A 21,945-nucleotide genomic window follows, 5' to 3' on the forward strand; every position below is an offset into this window, starting at 1 on the left:
ATTCTCGGGAATCAGGTCGTGAATCGCAACAAAACATGTGAAATGTAGCTCGTGAAATCAGGAAATGCTTGAGGTGACTTCTCTTCTCTTAGATCACCACTTAATTTCAACCCCAATTTCATAGAATCCAAGGATGAGTTTCTGTTCATTCAGAGCGCCCACATCACGACTTCGCAAGAGCCTTGTCAATTATCTTTGCTACCACCTCAACATTTAATCTCTTAAGAGGTCTCTGCGTTTCCTAGGCGCTGAAAAAATTCAACAAGTTTATGCTGTCCTGTAAGTTTTTTTAACAGAGATAACATCTAAAATTGTCAACTATTAAGGGGAAAAAATCTAGGATTTGGAACAGTCTGACTGCTCACTACGTAACGGTCACATGAGCTTTGGTACTTCGCAATACGTGACAGAATTTATACTGAACTCTTCTCTTGCTACTACTTACCCGCGCCTTTCGTTCCCTCTTCGGAACTTCCAACGATAACCTTTCTTTGCCTTGTTCAACTCTCCCTAATATCAACAATGGGAACTTGCAGAAACTCTCCCTTGAAGCCATGGAAGAAGGGGCCGGGCTTGCGAGAGGGAAGGGTGGCCCTCAGAACGCTTTGTGAGTATCGAGGTGTTCGACAAAGAACGTGGGGCAAATGGGTTACTGAGATAAGAGAGCCAAAGAAGAGAACCAGGCTGTGGCTTGGTTCTTTTGCCACTGCTGATGAAGCTGCCATGAGACTCTATGGTCCTGGTGCCTACTTCAATCTTCCTCACCTTCGACCAACCTCGACTTCTGCTAGGACGTCTCAGAAGTTCACATGGTTTCCTTCCAAGAAGTTCCTTTCAATGTCTCCTTCTCATGGAATCCTCAATATAAATGTCCACCCTAGTGTTGACTTAGGGTTCGTTTGAATTAACGATTGAAAAAGTAACTTATGAAAAAGTGAAGTTAGTAAAAGTTAAATTGGATAAGCTGATTCAGTCCAAAAAAAAAATTAGATAAGCTGAATTGTGTTTAGATTGGAGTTCAGAAAAACTAGTTTGCAAAAGTGAGATTGGTAAAAGCTTGTTTGGATTATAGATAAGTAAAAGTAAGTTTGGTTGTAAAATAACTAAAATGTGTATGAGTTTTAATAAATAATGGAACAGGATAAAAAAATGATTTCACATAATACAATGAAATTAAAATAATTTATTATGAAGAAGTCAATTTTAATGAGTGAATTAAATTTTAAAATTTTAAAGAAATCATAAAAAATATTTTAAATATAAAGTGAAACATGATTAAAAAAAAGTGTCGGAACTTGAATATTTCCTTATAAGGTTATGAATGGTGATTATTGCACAAACCATGTATACCATATACGCTTGTGTTTGGAAGTCGTAACTATATCTATTTCATAAGATTTAAAATGAACAATAATGAAGTGATAATTAATTTAATTAATTTTTTTAAATATTCACAAATTAGTTATTTAGCTTTTATATTAATAATTAGTGTATATATATTATACTAATATGAAAATTTTGATACTTATATTTTGTACTAGAAAGAATATAAGTCTAAGTTTGAATATAATATAGTATAATATGATTTAAGATAAATTCTTTTAAAGACATGGGCTCCAACTTTTTTTTTTTTTTCCAATCTTCTCTCTCCACTTTTCTAAAAGTCATAAGCTTCAAATTTTTACTTATGGCTTATGATGGCTTTTCATCCAAAAGCTGAATTGCTCCAACGCCATCACAAACACGCCAATTTTCATCCCACTTGCACAATTGTACGTTTTGGCTCAATAAGCTACTTTTCTCCCATTGAAACGCTGAAACAAACAGGCCCTTGAATCCATAAGAGGCTACAACAACTTGAGTAGAAAGGGGTTTTAAGTCAGGTCTCTTCTAGTTCATCCAGTAATCCAAGTGCAGATGCTCGGATGACAGGCAGCAAAAATGTTGATAGTCCTCCAAAGGAACAAAGCGATGGAATATCAACAAATATCATGGTCGAAGATTTTGAGGAAAAACCCCAGATTGACCTCCATGAGCTTCTTCAACAGCTGGGTATACTGAAAGAAGAAAGACGATCACAAAGATCTTATAATGGTTCAGGAAGTTTCACAGAGACTGAAGCTTTATCAAATGGTTGCCGGGAGCCTGCAAGGGTTGGGTCCAACTGGTCGCAAACGGGAGCGCAAGGCGCGTTCTCCTACCAGGTCATGGGCTCGATTCCTGACGAGGCACCCTGGGATTAGTCTGGCCGATACGTTGGGATACCCTGAGTTAGCGATAACATCCTACTCAAAAAATGGTTGCCGGGAACAACTTGGAGTGTTTTCTGACAGCAGTATTAATTGGGAGGCAATGATCGAGATGCATGGTATAGTAGATCCTCAGGGATTCGAAACAGCCCATTCCAAGCATATGATATGAATGAAGATCTTACTTTCTCCACTTCCATTTGGAACTTTTGAGGAAATAACTTCCTTTTTGTACCTTAATGAGCGAAGCTGGTAAGAAATCAGTACTCAGCAAGCCACTTAATCAGTAAATCAGATGCTACGGGTTTTACTTCCACCATTTCTGCTCATCTTTTGATTACATAGATCTAATTGGCTATTAGACATGTAATAAGAAAAGTATCTAGCGCATAAATCCACTAGGGAGAGAAAGGAGCTCATTTTAGAAGTTATCGTGGAAGAGAATGAAGAGACAATGTTATTATAACTTGACTAGTAGTTTGTAATATCTTGACTTATTTTTGGCATTTTTTGTGGATGTGAATTCAGAAAATTCAAGTTTTAACTGTCATATTACCTTCACCTTGTGCCAAATCCTTTCGGTTTTTTTTTTGGGACAAAACATGAATCTAATGACGATGGCTTAGACTTGAACCTAAAAAAGGTCTACCTCCACATGGTTTTTTGGTTTTTTTTTTAAGCTGTAAATAAAGAATGAAAACAAAAAAAATGATTTTATATAAATTAATCAACTTTCTTGCATTCCGCATACAAGCATAAGGAGGATACGAGAAACCATTGTAGACCTACTAGCAACATCTCCCTGTGCAACAGATTGATCTTGACATAAAGCATCGAGAAATCTCAACCATGGGGGGGTAAGCCTATTCATTCTGATACTCAGAACCACTCTGATACTCCCCATTCTCTTCAAAATACTCAATCAATCGCTTTAGGAATCCATCAGAACTGACAGTTTCGGTGTCACAGACAAGGCAGCACTGCCTCCTCGCCCGCGTCACAGCCACGTTCATTCGGCGATGATCACTTAGAAAGCCCACCTGAAAAATGTATTCAAAGAAATTAATCTAGTTGTCAAGCTAATTTAAATTGTCACGTAAGATTTAATATAATAAATAATAGTAGTCCAACAGACACAGTCTAAATACCTCTTTTTTTGAATTAGATCGAACCATTGATATAATAATGGCTTCCTTCTCCCTTCCCTGGAATCCATCAACTGTTGAAATTTCGAGATCCTTCAGGGAGTTCTCCTTGTTTTTCAACATCTTGAGTAAAACAACCTGCAACGCTGCTGGTTAACTTTATCCCTTCTAGAAGCTGTCAAAACATTTATCAGATGTTCAGATAGAACAATTTATACCTGTGCAGCATACGGGGTAATAATTCCAATATCAGAAGGAAGAACACCACTCTGCACAAGTCTCTTCGCATGGGCCATGGCAACTTCAGCTTCGCCTTCATTCATGGTGCTATCTTCTTCATCTTTCTTTTCTTCCATGTCACATCTATAGTTCATCGAACATGAGGAAATAACTACAATATGTTTGCATATCCTACATTATATTGACGAATACAGCATACCCAGCTATGTCTATGAGAAGAAGTGTCGGTTCAGTTGAAGAGGTCCTCTTCACATCCTCAAGATCAAACAGCATATGTCCAGCAACACTTGCATGGGCTTTGACCTGTTATTGATCATTAAAATACAATGGAATTTGTTTTTACCTCTTCCTTTTTGATAGGAGCCTACAATTCAGTTCAAGAACGCTCAATTTTGTGTCTGTGGTATTAAAAAACAGTTCAGAAATGCAATCACCTTGCTGTTGTAGAGCTCTTTAGAAGACCACTCCATGATAAGTTCATGCATGCGGTACTGGACAGTAAGCATGGATGTGACTTCATCTCCATACATATCTGCAAGTCGTTCAAAGAGGGTTCGTCCTAATCCTTTCTTCTCGGCCTCAACACTTTGAATGGTTGGGGGCAGTTGAAGATGGTCCCCTGCAAGTATACATCTTGAACCCTGAAAAAATCAATTGGTTAGGATCAGAATAAAAATTTAATGATTGCAAATCTCTGCATTTTTAATGCTCCCTCGAGCTCGGGTGGAGCATAACATATGTCAGTCCAAACAGATTGTTCTCTTGTAGAAGTGACTACATCACAATTAATGGTATCCCCTTGTTAAACATTCAACTCAGTCTAGTTTGATCTCTGATTCTTATTGCTGACATCTTGTCCAAGTGTCTACCACTTCCACGATAATTAGAAACAATCATTCTATCCTCTTAAATCTGAGACATGATTTTCGTTTGTAAAATTTTTACGGTTGTTTCAAAAGCCAACAATCCATATTCAATCCATCACTCTAAGGTTTCCATTTTGGGCGTGCCACTACAAACTGGAGGATCATTGGTGGCTTGTATGAATTTTCAAACACCAACAAGACATACCATCACTAAAAAAAGATAAAGAAGTAAAATAACATTCACCCAAACAAAACACAGGTGATAGTAATAGCTTTTTACTTGCGAAAAATTGTGCACCTGCCTTATAAAATTACCTTCAGTATCGGTAGCCAGCAAGCTACCTCAAGTGCCTGAGCAGCTTCGTCAATAATTACCAAGTCAAATGAAGTGTTATCCAACTTCTTAGAAAAAGACCCGATCAAAGTGGTTAATATCACATCAGCACTTTTAATTACGTCTGTTACAGCAAGCTGTTGTCTTTTCCGCTCTTCTCTGGACAGAGTTCGCAGTTCCTTCTGAATGTCCCTCCTTGTATTTCTGTCTTTAGTTTTCAACAACTTTCCATTTAATGCCTGAACAAAATTATTCATCTCTATGAAAAGGTATTACATAAAGTTATCTTACTAGTTCATCATGAAATATATGTATGTTGGAATCAAAATGATAAAATGAACTTTAACTTCATGCTATATTAATATACAAGTTACACGAAGAACAAATTAAACAAATCATTCTCATTCAGTTCCGTTTAAAGTCATTACCTTCATTTCCTTCCTAATGTCGTTTGCAAGTGAACTATTGTCTCCTCGAAGTACCTAAGATAGAGAAATCCAACAACTGAGGGTAGCATTATGAAGCAAATCAATTTGTGATGAACTAAAGTAAATCACTTGAGATCCATGACATGCAGAAGAGTAATCATATGAAGTTTAAAGGCCCGAATCAATGAATAATTATAGGAAAACTAGAACACTGAAAATGAGACGGGACATTATGAGTACAAAAAATGATGGCTTTCATACGTATCCTCAATCACACCAAGTGAAACAGCAGAATACTCGACAAAGGGTAACACAAACACATAATTAAACAGTCCTGCATTTGACCGATTGGATGATATCCTGGAGAAAATAATTACAAAGAAGCCATTCAATCATTAGCTTCTAAGGTTAAGGTCATTCTGTACCTGAGCATCCAGTGCACTGTCAAGTACTTGAGGCAATAAACGTGCAGGATGACCCAGTCTCACCAGCTTAACTCTAATCAAAGAGCAATAAAACAGGAATGAGTACTTATATTCAACATCAACGCATTTGTTGAGTCAAACCAACTGGAGAACAAACCCCAGAATGAACACGAACAAAGAATAAATAGAAGGTAAAAGGGGAAAAATTGTATCAAATTTTTAGAGCATAGCTTTTGTTCATCAAGTTGTTGGGAAGGATATAAGGCATATTATTTTTAACAAAGTTAGTAACTTTCCCATTTCCAATTGGCGTATGTCATTTAATATTTAATGTTATCAAATGTAAGCCACACTATCGTCAGAAGAGTCCTACCATAAAACCATCTAATCAATAAAACCATAGAGATGATAAAATAATCATTACCTACGTGGAACAAGTCGCTCAACAATGTTGTCAACAGCAATATTTGAGGCGGCACAAACAAGAATTTTTGATCCACGTTTCACTTCTTGTAATATGATTTCCACCACTGTGGTCGTTTTTCCCGTTCCAGGAGGCCCATGAAGCAAAAATACATTCTTTGACGATAGGGCTTTCGAGATTGCACCTTTCTTTGAAAATTCAGAAATAAATAATTTCGTGAGCATAAGCAGACAATTGTTTACCCATAAACACCATAAACATCATGTATACTGTGTCAATTGGGCTTTTTCCTATGACCAATCTATTGTAACTTGTAAGACCTGCAATACACTGAAACCACTTAATATTTAAAATGTTTGAGAAGCACTGTATCATGTGTGATGGTCTTCCCAATAACAGTTTTTGCTTCTCTCCAATTCCTGAGTAATTATAAAAGGAAAATTAACTAGTTGATTAACCATTTTTTCTTCTTACTAGACAACAGCGCAGTATGATCCATGTTGCCAGTTCCATCTAGGGTAATGAGGCTTCTTGTTGTTGTTGGGAGAGGGGGGGGTAAAATTTAATCATTGGCCATGAATTGATTCGATAGAGAACCAACTGAAAACATCTTTGGCCTGTCTATGGAAGAGATCCAACTGATATCTGTTTAAGTTTTTCTTAGCAGTGGACATGACTGTCCAATTTATAGGGTATGAAACCCAAAATCCAATAAGACAATAAGAAATCACATAAAATAATAGCGCAAGAAATTAGGCTTCCACACCTGAGAGTGATCGAGGTTGGGGTTAAATGGAGTGAATGACACATCCTTCTTGGACACTGTTGGTGGCCTCTCTCCGAACAAGACAGGAATTAGGTCAGCAGCAGGACCCTTATGCACTCCTTTACTCAACTGTACCAATGCATCCTTCATCCTGCGGTATGTCACCTGCACGATCGATAAATATCTGCAGCAATTAAAATATTTGGAGCAAGAAACTCGCAAAATAAACAAAAGTTACAGGAAAAAATGCTTATAAGGAAGAGGAAGATTAATCATTCAATCAAAATGTAGAGCACAAAAGTTAATATTAGTACCCTGATTTAGCATTTTCAACCTGAGAAGTTATAAAAATTTCAATTAATAATGTTTAAAATGGTGATAGAAATTTGTTGGTCTAACAAACTATAAGGAATTGTGGAAAACAGAAGTCAGTCAAGAATTGGCTCTGTTTTTAGTCAAATAGCATAATGATTCTAGATAATAGGAAATATAAAAAGCATCCATGAAACTTCAAAATTATAACTGTACCTCATTTGCCACTTTCTCCAGCCTGAGGGGACTATTTAAACCATCTTCTGGTATATCATCAAAGGCAACTGTTATTGAGGAGTCCTATAAGTACACATATCAAACCTGCAATTGTAAGTAGTGTCCAATAGCGAGATCATCTGCAGCTAACTATAGGGCAATGATTTCCTTTTCATCAATTGAAGTGATCAGAGCTACCTTTAAGCGGTAAACTACACCTTGTCCAAGAGCAGGGGAACCTAAATCAGCCTTGCTGAGTTTTAAAACAACAACGTCATGTGTACTGAACTGTAAATGTCAAGAAATCATTAGCTCCTGAAAGTAGTAGCGAAAGGATTCAGCCAACAAATGGGCTACTCTCATTAAGCTATAGCATGTGTAAAATTTGTCATATATAGCAGTCACATTATACTTGATGCAACTATATGTACTGATTATAACAGAAAGTTGGGTAAATACATGGATGTGATAGAACAGCAGATCTGGCAAGAGAGGGGAAAAAGAAGTACCACAGGAGCAAATTCATACAAGACTAAAAGCACATACCTCTTCAATTCATATAAGACTAATAAAATGAAACTAGATGATATAACAACAACAAAGACTTATCCCACTCGGTGGGATCAGGTCGCACTACGTCATTAAGCTTTATCAAAAACAAATTTTTAGATAGATTGTTAATAAAATATCTCACTTAATAAAAATAAAACTAGATGATAATAAGAATAAGAAGGCACGTCATCAGGAGCCATCAGTTCGTTACCTTGTGTGCAGGAAGAACGTCTCCTTTGGTGGATTGGAACTCAATAAGAGATTTCCCCATAAGCCCCGTCTATTATCAGAACAAAAACATAGTAAACAACTACTGGATGAATTGATGCTCCAATTTTCACTAATTTAACTAGTAAAATTTGTTCCTCTTCCTTGGTTCTCTTAAGATCTCTACACAGAAATAAGGAAAGATCAAGTACAATCCATATAAGATACTAATTTTTCTTTCTCATTCTTTTTATATGTGAACGTATGTGTATATATACTGTACTTAGTTTGCCCTCGGGCATGCCTCCATTTTCAAATCAACAAAATGTCTGGTAACTTTAAACCAAGCCAGAAGGATGCGAGTCTCAAAATAAAAGTATGAACCGAAAAGCAATTAACCTGGACATCAACACATTTCAAATTGAGGATTGTCGAGCCCCTTTTCTGAGCAGTATCCAAACTTCTCGACGCGCCTGAAGTGATTGAGGTTGATATCTCAGTTTCCTAAACCATTAACATGAAAAGAAGGGGAAAAAGAAAATGAGGAGTAAGATTACTACGTTGAAGTGATGACAAAAAGAAAAATCTTTTAAAGTCATAATCTTATCCTTTGTTCTTATACTTATTATCGGATGTCCATTCGCAATCAGATTGTTCAAGATACAGGGCTAAAGCGTGATTTCAAGATAGCAGATGGAAGAATATGGAAGCAGGTATCCAAGAGGTCAAAACTATAATTGCAGCTTTTGAGGAGTTTGCAGTTTACACTGTCCCATAATATTCAAGCACCAACAAGAGGAGGGTACTCTACAATGATTAATAGAAGAGCCAAAGAGAGACCCATCTGGCATTGGAAAGGAACCTAAGAAACGTAGAGTATGTGTTTGATTGAGATTCGATGGAGAGGGATGAGAAAGTCAAAGTACCTTTTCCAAATCAATAAGAGGAGCCATGAGTGAGATGAATTGCTCCAGAGAGAGAGTTGATGCTTTCTTCTTAGAGTTTCCTTTCTCCATTGCCGCCGCTGCTGCTGCAGTTCCTCACTTCTGCTCGGGTTAGGATAGCCGGACGAGAAGGAACTACGAGGGCCGCCGAAACTTCTTGGGGACGATGCACTATTGTTGAGCGCGCCGTTTTACACACATACACATACACATGAAATTAGAGGTGGTGTTTCTCAACTTCTAAATTATGGTTTCAGAACACTTTTCCGTAAAATGAAACAAATTCCTCTATATATTTATTTTGTAATCTGTAAAAGCACTTTTAAAACTATAATTTGATTTCTATCCAAACACTCCAAAATCTAATCCCATCCTATGCTCGGATACAAATACAACGACATACTTGTGCACCCTCAGGAATAACAAGAATGCCACAAAAATCTCGTACAGTTACAATGTCGTGTAAGGGCAGTTACTTGTAAAAATTTAAATAATTTGATGTCAACATTTGAACACTTAATTATCACTTACGGAATAATATCTTTTTTGTTTCAGCAATATTTTGGACTTTTTATTCCAATACATTTATATTTATTTCAGTCCTAAGTCTGCGGAAGAGTTTCTTATATGGGTTCAAAATGTCACTATCTTTTTTTTAGGGCCTTCAACGGCATTATCACAAGAAAATATCCTACCTTTTCAAATTATTATTTTTTTAGAAAAGATAAAAATATGGGACAATGAAAACAAAAGAAACTGGAATTTTATAAATATTAAACAAGAAATATCATCAAAAATTTGTTATCATTTACAAATTCAGATTTATTAATACCAAATAAAATTGTATTATCAAACCTGATTTGGGATTTATAATTTCCAACTTTTTTTTTGTTATTCTCCCTAAAAATATACTCTTGATCTTTTCAGCTTTATTCAAGATTTTGATTTAATTTCTTAATTTTGCGAAATATATTGTTAATTATTTAACCTGACACTATTGTGCCAACAGAATGCTTGCAGCCGGGAAGTCAAATACTTCAAGTTTCTCCCAATCTGACAAAATTGTCCTCACTCAAACAGCCATCACGTTAAGACATTGAGGATATTCATAAAGAAACACATACAAATAAAACAAGTTCACTTAAATTTCTGTATATCAAACCGCTTTTGTGGGCCAGAAAAACTGTTTTTGAAGTCACAGCATTCACAAAATATTTTAAAACAAGTAAAACATATAATTGTATAATACAAACAGGGAAGAAGTTCAAATGAAAGCAACCACAAGAACTACTTGGCTCACAAAAAAACAATAAGGTCATTCTCCATTGCATGCGCCAGACTACGTACAAGTTTTAGGACTTCGGTGCCACGACATGGCTCACACACCACATCTTATTCCGAAGCTGATCAAGTTCTGCCCCGGGAATAACGCTGTAAAAGAGGACACTTATTGCGCAGTATCAATACTCAGCAATGCTAATACAAAGAACACTGCAAAATTAAGGAGGCTAAAACCTCGCGTATTTGTATTCATCCAAAACTAAGTTAGCTGGAATATGTAATTCTAACATCAAAAGCTTCAACTTGCTAGTAGGATCATGGAAATTCAAAAGAGCTCCCCCCCTAGACACTAATCCAATCCATATCAACTTATTTGAATATGAGGGCATCGCGTCCTGGCCCAACACCAATGTAGTGAATAGGAACACCAACAAGTTCTTCTATCCTTTCCACATAATCGCGTGCAGCTTTAGGAAGGTCAGAATAGTTTCTAACGGAAGAAATATCACTATTCCATCCAGGAAGTGATTCATATTCCACCTAAAAACATCCCATAACAAGAAGTGGTTAAGAAAATACTTCATTCCCAAGCAATCAGTGCACTATATCGCGGTTGTGATTATTTCACATTTTGCTGTTAGATAAGTGATGACATCAAATAAAAGCACACAGTTCTATAAGCTACGGAGATGGACAAGGAAACTTTACCTGCAATTGCTCAAGGACGCGAAGGTTTGAAGGAAATGATTTCATTGGCGTACCATCAACATGTTTATAAGAGACTCCCAACTTGATTTCAGCAAGATCAGATAAAACGTCAAGCTTAGTGAGATTTAATGATGAGAAACCATTAATCTGGCAGCTATATTTTAATGCAACCATGTCAAGCCAACCACACCGTCGTGGACGGCCAGTTGTGGTTCCAAACTCATGCCCAGCAGATCTAAGGAGATCAGCCTCTTGACCAAAGAGTTCTGTCGGGAAAGGGCCAGAACCTACCCTAGTTGTGTATGCTTTTACCTGCACAGCCAAAAATAAAATTAAGAAACCATCATGCCCATGTCAAGTATGTTTAAATGATCAGAATTAGATTAGATCAGTACTATAATGATAAGGAACAAAACAACACAGTTTCTCGACTACAAATTCCTTTTTAAATTATGGCATAAAATGATAAAAACTAAAAAGAGACACATTTCTCGTTTATCAACACTAATATCACAGTGAAGAAAGGAATGATAAATATGTATATACATACCACTCCAATTAAATCACCGATAGCTCTTGGAGAAATACCAAGACCAGTGCAAATTCCACCTGCAGAGGGGCTAGATGAAGTCACGAAGGGATAAGTACCAAAATCAATGTCCAACATGGTTGCTTGACCTCCTTCAACCAAAATATTCTTCTTTTGTGAGATAGCTTCATTCACGACATACACGGTATCGGCAATAAACAGTTCCAGTCTCTCGGCATATCTCTTGTACTTTTCAACTTCATTTCTAAGCATTTCTACACTATAGTTGAAATTCTTGAATCTTGATGCAGCGTCTAATAAAAGATCGTCAAGTTTCAGAGGAAAAGTATCCATGTGTCTCAAATCACCGACTCTAATGCCATTACGGATAACCTTGCTGGAATAGCAAGGTCCAATTCCTCTCTTGGTAGTACCGATAAAAGATTTGTCAAGCTCAGCTTCTCTCAGTCCGTCCACTTCTTGGTGGAAATCAAAAAGTAGGTGAGCACGATCAGATATCAAAATCCTTCCTTTGCATGAGACTCCATTTGACTCAAGTCCATCAATTTCTCTGAAAAGCCCCGGCAGATGCACCACAACCCCGTTCCCTATAACACACAGAGTGTCCTCGTTGAGGATACCAGAAGGAACAAGATGAAGAGCAAACTTTTTTCCTTCTGCATTATAAATGGTGTGCCCAGCATTAGCCCCGCCCTGATTACATGTGATAGAGAAAAACCATGAGGACAAAATAAAGCACACTCATAAGACAGGAACATGGAGCAGAAGCTATTAAGAGATAAAAAACAGACACCAAGTTGAGAAACAAGGGAAAATATCACAAGGCTAGGACCTCGTAAGCAAATCCGATCAGTCAATATGTTCCCAAATCGACCAATTTCCAACATCATGTAATTCATAAAACTCACAAGAATGCAATGCATAGACTTCCCAGGGAATGGAACCGAACCCCTTACATATCAGTACATCAACACTCGCAATACCCAATACCAATTCCAGTACACAAAAAAGAGGCAAAGTATGAAACTTTATAGAAGAAGACCGTCAGTGAGTTGTAAAACTAAACCTGGCAACGAGCAACGATGTCGAAGTGGTGGGCCAAGATATCAACAAGTTTCCCTTTGCCTTCATCGCCCCACTGGCAACCCAAGACACCCGATACCTGACTCAAGGACCCGATTCGACCAACAGCATCAATGTTGGCGGGGCCAGACACGCTGAGGTTGGAAGTAGAGGAAACAGCAGGCTTCGCAGAGCAAACGACGCCGCTTTGGCAAGGAAGAAGAGGCCTGCGGTGGACCGTAATCCCCGTTCGAGGCGCGAAGACGGAATGGGAGTGGAGGGCGAGCGATGAGGGGCTCATTGCGGCCGGTGGAGGCAGAGAAGGCAGAGACAGGGATCACAGTTGGGGCTTAAGAATAGGGAAGTCAAAAAACGAAGAAAAGGCCAGGCCTTGTGTTAGATTCTCTTTCCACGAGGGCCTGCGGTTTCCAAATTCTAAAGAAGAAAAGTGAAAGAGACAGAAATCGGGAGGTTATTTTATTTTCGTTATTTTGTATATTAAAATTAATATAAAAATATAATTTGTTATTATTAAAAATATTAAATTTTACCAACGCGTGATGTTTATAATTTATAATGCTTTTTTTTTTTAATTCCATGTAACAATTTTGCCAGTTTTTCCGACATGTTTTGGCATATTTTACAGATTAAGAACTATAATTCTTTTAAAAAATAATTACAGTTTTAAAAATTTTGAATTATCATATGGGTGTAAGATTTATTTAAAACTTCTTCGTTGGATGACAAAATTTATTTACAATACTCCTCCGGTCCTTATTATAAGACCCAATTTGACTTTTTATTTGGTCCTAATTATAAGACCCAATCCATTTTGTCTCTTATATTTATGCATTTTTTTCCAAGATAATCCTTCTAATAATGATAGTTTTAGCCAATATACTTAATTAGCAAGAATATTTTAGGAATGACAACACTTATTTATTATAAATAACCAACTTAACTTACTTCCTTAATCTCCTCAAATAAGTCAATTGGGTCTTATAATTAGGACCGGAGGAGTATTTTTTATAGTGATGTGATATGCAGCATCGTTGCATTAAATTTAAGTATCATCAGACATCATGTTAGTTTTTCTCATCTGACATGTTCATCCGCAAATTTCCAAACCATAATACTCTTTCCGATCTTTAATATAAGATCTCGTTTAGCTTTTTTTTTAAAATATAAGACCCCAATTTACTTTGTCTCTTATATTTATCTATTTTTTCCTAAAATAACCTTTCTAATCATGATAGTTCTAACCAATAAACTTGATTAATAAGGATATTTTAGAAAAAATAACACCTATTTATTACAAATAACTAACTTAACTTATTTCTTTAATATACTCAAATTAGTCAACTAGCTTTTATATTTAGGATTGGAGGTAGTATTATTTTTCTACCTGAAAACTATTAATCTTATTTAAAATAAATGGAACCCCTGCTGAAGACATCATACTTTAATCATTATATGAAAATTTTATCTAATTAAAGAATACTCTTCTTTTTTTATCTGATCAGATTCCATCGATTTTGATGTGGAATACGGTTCCATCTAACCTGAAAATAATAGCCTCTCCTTCCGGAAAGGAAAATCGAATGAGAAGACTATGACCATTGCCTCATTCTCCCTTTTCCTTGTTCCTTTTTCAGTTGCTTTTGCTTCCAGTCAAACAGAATAGCGCTTGAGAGAAAATAAAATCATCACACACAATTATAATAGCATTAAAAAGTTTCGTTAGAACTTAGAATTACACTTTAGTCACGGGAATATTATTATAAATAATTAGAAGAGTAGAAATCAGAACGCCCTCGTCGCCCACTTGAATGAGTTCAGATCAGTAACGCATAAAAAGGCGAAACAAGGTTTGGTATGGTTCAGTTATAATCTGACAGCTCAATTGTGTTAGATACAGAGCGAGTTGGTGGCAGATAATCTTGCGAGCACACCTGAAAATTATACCGATGCCTTCGTACTTTTGGTATCATACATCCTTGCCCCTTTACTGTTAAATAAAACACTATCTTCACCCCAAAAAGAAAACACCATGTATGTAAGACTTTTTCCACTAACCATGATAATGAAAACAAATTTGTGATTACCTTTCTCTTCTCAATATTAGCAATAAGGTATTGCAACAAACATTCTTTACATTCCGGGGCACAAAGGCCTTTAAGAGTTAAGACGGCTATAAAAACAAGGAGGCGAATGCATTTTACATGCAAAATATTTATGTGAAAGGGGGAAAAAGAATCATATTGGTCTACCTTGGCTGAATTATATTATTGTATTGGAGATCCTAGTGTATCAAATAGAATCTTGACTCTGACCCAGTTTTACGCACGCCGAGAGTGTCTACTGAATCTCAACTCCTCAGATAAAGCAGAACGGCCATCCAGTTTCCATTTTCCTCTGAAAGACCCTTGATAATCATCTAGCCTTCTAATCAATTAAACCCCATATTGGTGCTTGCCACACACTGTTTAGGCAATCCATACTTCTTGTTAAGGTGGACTTGCTGCCTCCAAGGGTCATTGTGTAACTTGTAATGCAAAACCTTGATTAAAAACAAAAACTAGGTGTCAACACATAAATTTAGAGACAAATTGCAATAGTAAAATCATTTCCACTTTGTAGCACATAATGTTGTAATTGCTCAAACGGGCCTCACATTTTCAACTTCCAACAGTAATGCCTACAAAATAAAAACGACCAAAGGGAGGTCTAGAAGACTTCTTGCTACTCCGCAAGTACATAAATTTAGACTTTCCTGAAAACTGGAGACAGACACCTTGTAGAGAGGTGCAACATTTATCAATGTAATATGGCTAAGTCAGATAAGTACCTGTAGGAAAGTGGTGAAGACATCATCTTCCATCAAGTTTGAGAATTCATCTGCCCAATCACTAACATGCCCAACAGTAGTCTTTTGCCTTTCAGCTTCAAGCATAACAGAACCACGATACAAGAATCTCTGCCAGATTTTCTGAACTTTTTCCAGCTTGAATTTTATTTCTGTATTATTAAATCCCTAATGGATGCAAGAGACCACCAAAAACTCAGAATGTAGGATGTCAACTTAATGTGAAATTCTTGATTTAAATTGTCCATTAACGAAAATCTAGAAAGATTGTGGAGGAGAAGCTACCCGAAGAATCTTTATCAAGTTCGGGATTTCATCTTCAGATATTCGAACAGCAAAGCTGTCATAGTTGAGGAAATTCTCATACGGTAAGAAAATACCATCCTACACAGCCAGGGGGGAAATGGTCAAAAGCATGCAAGTATTTGATATTTTCAGTCACTTGGTAATTAACTCTGAAGGGGAAAAAAATGGATTTATGAAAAATGACGAAGCTTAGACAAGCTGCTTCAGTTCTAAGGAATCACACCCCCCCCCCAAAAAAAAACTAAAATTATCTTATTCCCCTTTACTTGCGAACAGTGTTGATATATTACCTGAATTACCACGGGAATGCATCCTTGCAGGATACTGTCTTCCATGCGTCCACTCCAACCATCTCCAGGCAACACTCCACAGAAAATAGAGCTTGCCAGATCCAAATGATAATTGTCAGAACGCAATGGGGTCACAATAACATCTTCTGCATGCTGTCTCCCAAGCCAACCTTTCTTGTCAGGGGTTGATCCAAATTCTTCTGCTAGTTTCTGTCTGATCCCCATGCTATACCTGCATCATTTCCAAGAAACTCAGAATCGCATCTTTGGGAATTTATTATATGGGAAACTATGTATCAAAATCTCCTGTGGAGAATCAACTGATTGGAAGCCAATGTTACTAGAGAGAGGAAACGAGAAATGCTGTTAACACAAAATCAGATGCTGCCTTATTGTACAATCTTTTAAGAGATTCCAAAAGAGTTCATCATTTAACTTACGAATCCTCTGGTCTTCCTTTAGGGTAAGCTGGTCCTAAATTCCCATTGAAGTAGAACAGTGTCTTTCGCATCTCATGGGGCCTGGAAACAAATCATAAAATGGTTGCATTGTTAGTCATGAACTTAAGAATACACTGATAAATAAAGCAAATGATTGAAGTAATGATTAGTTCCTTCAAAAAAAAAACTTTACCGGGCCCACAGTTTGGAAGTCAATGCACCAACATCAGGCACTTTCCAAGCAGGAAGCACAAGATCTTTATGAGGATCAAAACAAGAATGATTTCCCCTCCTATTTGGATGGATTTTGTCCCAGTTGTCAGCCCAATAAGCTGTAGTTGAACGGTTATGCTTTACATTTGTGTTTCCCCAATGAACTAACATCATGCTGTTCCATATCTCCTTGGGAGCATAGCAAGCACCTTCATCCCATGAAAAAAACTGCCTTAACATATAAAAGCAACGTCATTAGCATACTTTCATCACCAGAAAACACTAGGTTAGCGTTACTTCCCTAAATTCCATTCAACGCTCGGAAAAATTATTCTTGTTACTCATACCCAGATGTGGTCCCTTCCTGAAGAACGGTTCCAATAAGGATATTGCTCGACAATGTGGTTGTGTGTTTTCTTATAATATTCCAATGTAAAAGAGCTCCTCAACCCCCTATGTTCCTGAAGATTATAAAACAAAATGCAGGAAAAATCAAAAGCATTTCTATTCCTACTTTACCCAACAGTACAAGTTGCATTCTTAATAGGTGAAACAGAATATTAAATTCAAATGTAATGAATTTTTACTTTACTACTCATGTAAATAAATGAAAACAAATTCATCCTCATCATGGCATAGATATCTGGAAAGTGACTATCATTTGATTACTACAAACACGCAATTCATTAAACCTTTTAAACAACAATTAACATGCGCAGGCACCACTATGCTGACGTATTCATTGCACTCTGTCTCACACACATGCCCTGCACGAAGAAATAAATTACAGATAGATATATGCTGGTAAAAATAAACAACAGCTGAAAAATTCTACCTGCAGACTCAAGTGAGGGGCATCATCAGCACGAGTTATGATGCATGAATCAAGAACTGGAACAAAGAAAAAATCTGCTTCTTCACCATTCAAAGTTCTATGAGGACTAGCTAAGATGCTCTCGTAAAGTGCTACCTGAGGATAAGCAACGTCAGACTCAGATGATATATTGCAATACATTATAAATATAAATTCACTAACTGAAACGCTTTAAATATGATCTAAATTTATGAATTACCTGGGCGCCATACAACTGATCTGTCCATATTGTAGCATTAGAACCGTCATAAATCCTATTTACACATTCAAGCTTAAAATGGCGCCCCTATAATAGGCAAAGAAAACAAATAAACATAATTTATGTAACAAGCTTGTTCCTGGGATGTTAAAAAGAGTGATGCTCAGAGAATCCTGACCTCAAGGAGCAGGCTGTTGAATTCTGGAGGCAAATCATAGACATATATAAGAGGCCTTTTCTTTTCCACGGTGGCATTATGGTTGACTTTTCTTCCTTCAAAATGAAGATTTTCAGGAACATCAACTTGAGCCGGACGGAGCCAACTGGGCCACTCTCTTATAGAAGATGAAACAGATGGAATGCTGCAATCTACTCCATACCAGCCATTGTTACACTGAAATATATACTAGTTGAGTTGATCTACCAAGATTGGATGGCAAGTAATTAAAGGTATAGAGGAAAATTATGTGCTATGATGAACATTGATACGTGTAATTTAAAGTCAACCTGAAATAGCCCAAGAGGTTTCCTAGTTCTATAGACTCTCAACAATGACAGCAAAAACCACAGACCCTCCGAACTTGACACAGGAGCCTTACAGATTTAATTTGCTTCAGTCCTGATTTTATCCGGATAAATTACCAGATTTTCATAGTCAAAACAAGAGTGCCAGTTCTAGTTATCATTTCCATTTGTAACAAACTGTGTGTGCCCATTCTCCCCTTTTTTCTTTTCAGCCTTGCATGTTTATTTTCCTCTGGAACTACATTCCTAAATTTCTCATACAAAGCTATATGGTCAGAAGCAGCAAAACATGTATTATTAATTCTTTCTGTAATAAATTTCTGTAATAATAATAACAATAATAATTTCTTATTAAGCATCTTTAATATTCAAACGTATGTCACCATATGATTCTCAGTGCTAAGAGATAAACTACGGGTGACAAATTATTAATTCTAGTAACCAAATCAGGCGCCAAAGATAGCAAGCATTTTAATAAACAAAAGAATTACCTGACAAAATCCACCACGACAATGACCATGCAAAGAGCATTGATTAATGCAAGTCGATTGCACAGGCACTTCACAAAATCGACCCCAGAGACCATCATATTTGCAATCACATTCTGCTTTGAATTTTATCTTGAGAGCATATGCTTCAGCTGGGTCCACGTTACACCATCCTTCTTTACTACTATTAGTTGTGAACACATCCTGATCAACTTTGGCCCAATCAACTTGTTTGGGAACACCAGGTTCAGAAGATGGACTGACACAGATGTCAGGAGTATAACTTAATTGGCGCATGGTGAAAAAATTAGCAAACCAAAGCTGAAGTTAGAATATGATTTTACATACATAAATTGAAACCCACATGTCTCTGCCAGCGGACGATCTGGATATTTTGTGCCTTCTCCACAGAAGCACATTGCTTTTGTTCTGTCACAGTTAGCCGGGCAAATTGAGACAACCCACCGTCCAAATGGCTGATCTGGCGATCCTGGGTAGTTGCATTCAAACTTTAATCTTTCAGCGCATCCATCTCCTGTCATATAGCGAAATAATAATCACCAAAAGAATCACAGTTTAACCCATATGCCATGTTAGTTAATGTTTATTCAATGACAAGAAATATAGCAAAAGAGGTGGTTGAGTTATACAAATTTTATTTTATCTTCTTTTTTATGCAGGAGGGAAGTTGACAGTGCAAAGAGATCCCTTTTTTCTTTTTTCTTTTTTTTTTTTTGGGGGGGGGGGGAGTGGTGGTCGATCAACAATAGTGTCCTACTGTACGCAAATTTTTGTTACTTTCGTTATACTAAGGGAACTAATAAATGGTATTACAAAGGCTCCCGGGTTGTCAAAATGGTAAATATCAATACCATATGCTTCTCATTAAGCATTATACATTAGGTTAGAATCATAAAAGAAGGGGAGGTTAAACAAACCAGTATATCCATGAAAGCACCGACATTGTCCCAATTCTCGGTTACAAACACCCTGACCGCTGCAGTCATTTTTGCAGTCGCTGGCAGCTATTATCTGCTTACGAACCAAATCATTGAGAATTCAAAATGCGTTCAAAAGCAGAGATCATATGCATGACAGTGACAAGCATGAAAACTCGTCGCAGCCACTTGGGAAAGAAACTGGCAACTCAGAAAGATGGGACAAGAATCTAAACAAAAGTGGAGAATACGAGTAAAAAACATCATTTGTGACCTCAGTAACGTTGATTTTCTTTGTAACAAAATCACAGCTCGCAAGCCACTGTCCTATCTCAGCCTTCCATGGTGCCCCACGATAAACAACTGCTCCATGCAAGTCAGATGGAAATTGATGCTTCAAATCGACTGCTGGTTCGAAATTTTCATTGACATCAGTGCTTGATAATTCAGCCGCTGAATTAGTGGGAAGGCAAGAGTTCTGCTGTTGCTTAAAATAATTGAAAGAAGGTGCCAGGGGAAAGAATAGATGTATCACAGAAACCAATGCCAAAATAGAAGCAACGGTTGCAACGAAAAACCAAGAGCGCTTCCATTTCTGGATGAAGATCGTGTCCAACAAGTCTCTTCCCATATTGAATAGTAACTTTACGAAACAACTTGTTCTGATTCAATCGCCCGGCCCTGCATTATGATATGAAATTTCAACCATAACAATTCGCAACATATCAGGAACGTACCTATTAGAAAAACGAACCGGATTTCTAGCCTCGGACTCCTACTCGCAGACGTGGTAATCAGACAAGCAGTGCTAAGTTACTATTACTAAGGCAAACGCATTTGAAAATTTAACACACAAAAAAACATGATCGAATAGTTAACGGTAATTATGCGCTGCCACATTATCAGGTGTGAGTAGTTATCAGTGAAATACATAAGAAGATTGTTGGCCCACCTTTCGCGGATCTGCAATTTCAGGTTTCTGAAGTAGAGAACCTCCGACGTGATGCAGCAATTAAAATTTACAGAGATGAACCCGAACAGCAGATTCCCGAGAAAATGAATGAAACGGGGAATAAGAACAACGCAGTTTAACAATCGAGAGCAGGACTAAATCGGAATTCGAGTTCAACTAAGGTACGGGGAAAAGGTTTCTGTTCAGCGGAGATGGGAATAACTCCGTCTCCCAACGCAACAAGTATTGCGGGAACTCGCGAGCTGTCAACTTAGACCTCTCTTTTCTACACCGTAGGCAACACCCTTATCTCGCCGTTTCGCCTTGATTTTCAAGACACGGTCTTGCAGAAAAACCCAATAAAAAACCATTTGCGTGGGGAATGGAAGGACTTGACTCGGAAGGGGAATCTGGGATTTCACCCCAAAAGCCGCCAAAGTTCTGGCTTCCCTGGATTTTGAACCAACTGTCTTCTAGCAGTGAAAAGACTGAATTGCTCATTCCTGCTTTTTAACTGGGAAAGCGAGGAACTGGTTCGCCGAGAATACCGTTAATCCCGGGTAAACTTGCACGGGCAATTTTGTCATTTCATTGCATCTGTCATCGTAACTGGATGGATGGATTACCTCTCGTGGCTCAGCCGTTGTCTCATCGATAACATTCGAATACTATATAAGATTAAGATTGTTGTTTCATGTGGAAGCAACGCTTTTTGTTAGAATCTCATGCCTTCGGAATTCCCATCATTTTGAAGCTTACATGTTCATATTCATATTTATAATATGATATCTACCTGTTCAGCTATATTTCGTTAATTTTTAATCCATAAAAAATTTTAAAATATTACCAGACGAGGGGATTCACACTTGGGCACCCGAGCTCGGTTGTCACTTGTCAGGCAGGGTCGTGGTGTGTTAAGAGTACTACAAGATCAGTCTCAAGTCCTTTCAAGTCTGAAGCCCAACAATATATAAGTATGAAGCCCAATAGTCGACGCTAGCCCAATAGCTAAAAGTCCAGTGTTTGTTTTATTCTTACAGCTGTCAATGTTCTAGTATATTCTTTGTACAGTGGCACGTGTATACATCTCCTGTATTCTAGGGTTTCTTACCCTACCTATAAAAGTGAATAGAAAACTCCATTGG

The 21,945-nt window shown here is 37.2% G+C and overlaps 3 protein-coding genes and 1 pseudogene across 3 annotated transcripts; 1 reads left to right on the forward strand and 3 right to left on the reverse strand.

The window, feature by feature from the left end:
- Positions 1-522: 522 nt before the first annotated feature.
- Positions 523-2,243, forward strand: LOC114720095 (dehydration-responsive element-binding protein 2F-like; annotated as a pseudogene).
- Positions 2,244-2,842: 599 nt separating this feature from the next.
- On the reverse strand, positions 2,843-9,314 carry LOC114720111 (DNA-binding protein SMUBP-2). The gene is made up of 15 exons (XM_028905724.1): positions 9,091-9,314; positions 8,564-8,668; positions 8,169-8,237; positions 7,604-7,693; positions 7,406-7,489; positions 6,878-7,042; positions 6,112-6,299; positions 5,688-5,760; positions 5,263-5,316; positions 4,816-5,073; positions 4,069-4,275; positions 3,834-3,937; positions 3,613-3,757; positions 3,398-3,532; positions 2,843-3,289 (listed from the first exon to the last, which is right to left on the reverse strand). Exons 1-15 carry the CDS (start codon positions 9,178-9,180, stop codon positions 3,113-3,115), a joined length of 1,944 nt encoding a protein of 647 aa, XP_028761557.1. The 5' UTR covers positions 9,181-9,314; the 3' UTR covers positions 2,843-3,112.
- A 1,008-nt stretch (positions 9,315-10,322) lies between these two features.
- On the reverse strand, positions 10,323-13,068 carry LOC114720092 (adenylosuccinate synthetase 2, chloroplastic). The gene is made up of 4 exons (XM_028905698.1): positions 12,714-13,068; positions 11,648-12,340; positions 11,098-11,409; positions 10,323-10,929 (listed from the first exon to the last, which is right to left on the reverse strand). Exons 1-4 carry the CDS (start codon positions 13,008-13,010, stop codon positions 10,759-10,761), a joined length of 1,473 nt encoding a protein of 490 aa, XP_028761531.1. The 5' UTR covers positions 13,011-13,068; the 3' UTR covers positions 10,323-10,758.
- Positions 13,069-14,762: 1,694 nt separating this feature from the next.
- Positions 14,763-21,222, reverse strand: LOC114720110 (uncharacterized). Its single transcript, XM_028905722.1, has 15 exons — positions 20,801-21,222; positions 20,123-20,529; positions 19,849-19,942; positions 19,259-19,445; positions 18,914-19,169; positions 18,076-18,291; positions 17,898-17,984; positions 17,660-17,794; positions 17,172-17,285; positions 16,805-17,052; positions 16,612-16,692; positions 16,172-16,403; positions 15,861-15,959; positions 15,558-15,743; positions 14,763-15,269 (listed from the first exon to the last, which is right to left on the reverse strand). Exons 2-15 carry the CDS (start codon positions 20,477-20,479, stop codon positions 15,159-15,161), a joined length of 2,403 nt encoding a protein of 800 aa, XP_028761555.1. The 5' UTR covers positions 20,480-20,529; positions 20,801-21,222; the 3' UTR covers positions 14,763-15,158.
- Positions 21,223-21,945: the final 723 nt, after the last annotated feature.

This window comes from Neltuma alba, unplaced genomic scaffold (genome assembly GCF_004799145.2).
Source record: "Neltuma alba isolate B1F8T4 unplaced genomic scaffold, ASM479914v2 tig00011964_pilon, whole genome shotgun sequence".
In the NCBI taxonomy this organism is placed as follows: Eukaryota; Viridiplantae; Streptophyta; class Magnoliopsida; order Fabales; family Fabaceae; genus Neltuma; species Neltuma alba.

Excerpts from the sequence above, each read along its gene's own strand:
- LOC114720111 (XM_028905724.1), bottom strand. The coding sequence starts at position 9,180 with ATGGAGAAAGGAAACTCTAAGAAGAAAGCATCAACTCTCTCTCTGGAG. Across the intron at positions 5,761-6,111 it reads GAGCGACTTGTTCCACGTAG|AGTTAAGCTGGTGAGACTGG; the intron begins GTAATGATTATT and ends CTCTTTGATTAG. Across the intron at positions 5,317-5,687 it reads ACAGTGCACTGGATGCTCAG|GTACTTCGAGGAGACAATAG; the intron begins GTACAGAATGAC and ends TCTCTATCTTAG.
- LOC114720092 (XM_028905698.1), bottom strand. The coding sequence starts at position 13,010 with ATGAGCCCCTCATCGCTCGCCCTCCACTCCCATTCCGTCTTCGCGCCT. Across the intron at positions 12,341-12,713 it reads ACATCGTTGCTCGTTGCCAG|GGCGGGGCTAATGCTGGGCA; the intron begins GTTTAGTTTTAC and ends ACATGTAATCAG. Across the intron at positions 11,410-11,647 it reads TCGGTGATTTAATTGGAGTG|GTAAAAGCATACACAACTAG; the intron begins GTATGTATATAC and ends TTGGCTGTGCAG.
- LOC114720110 (XM_028905722.1), bottom strand. The coding sequence starts at position 20,479 with ATGGGAAGAGACTTGTTGGACACGATCTTCATCCAGAAATGGAAGCGC. Across the intron at positions 16,693-16,804 it reads ACTTCCAAACTGTGGGCCCG|GCCCCATGAGATGCGAAAGA; the intron begins GTAAAGTTTTTT and ends ATTTGTTTCCAG. Across the intron at positions 15,270-15,557 it reads TCTTCACCACTTTCCTACAG|GTTTTGCATTACAAGTTACA; the intron begins GTACTTATCTGA and ends TTTTTAATCAAG.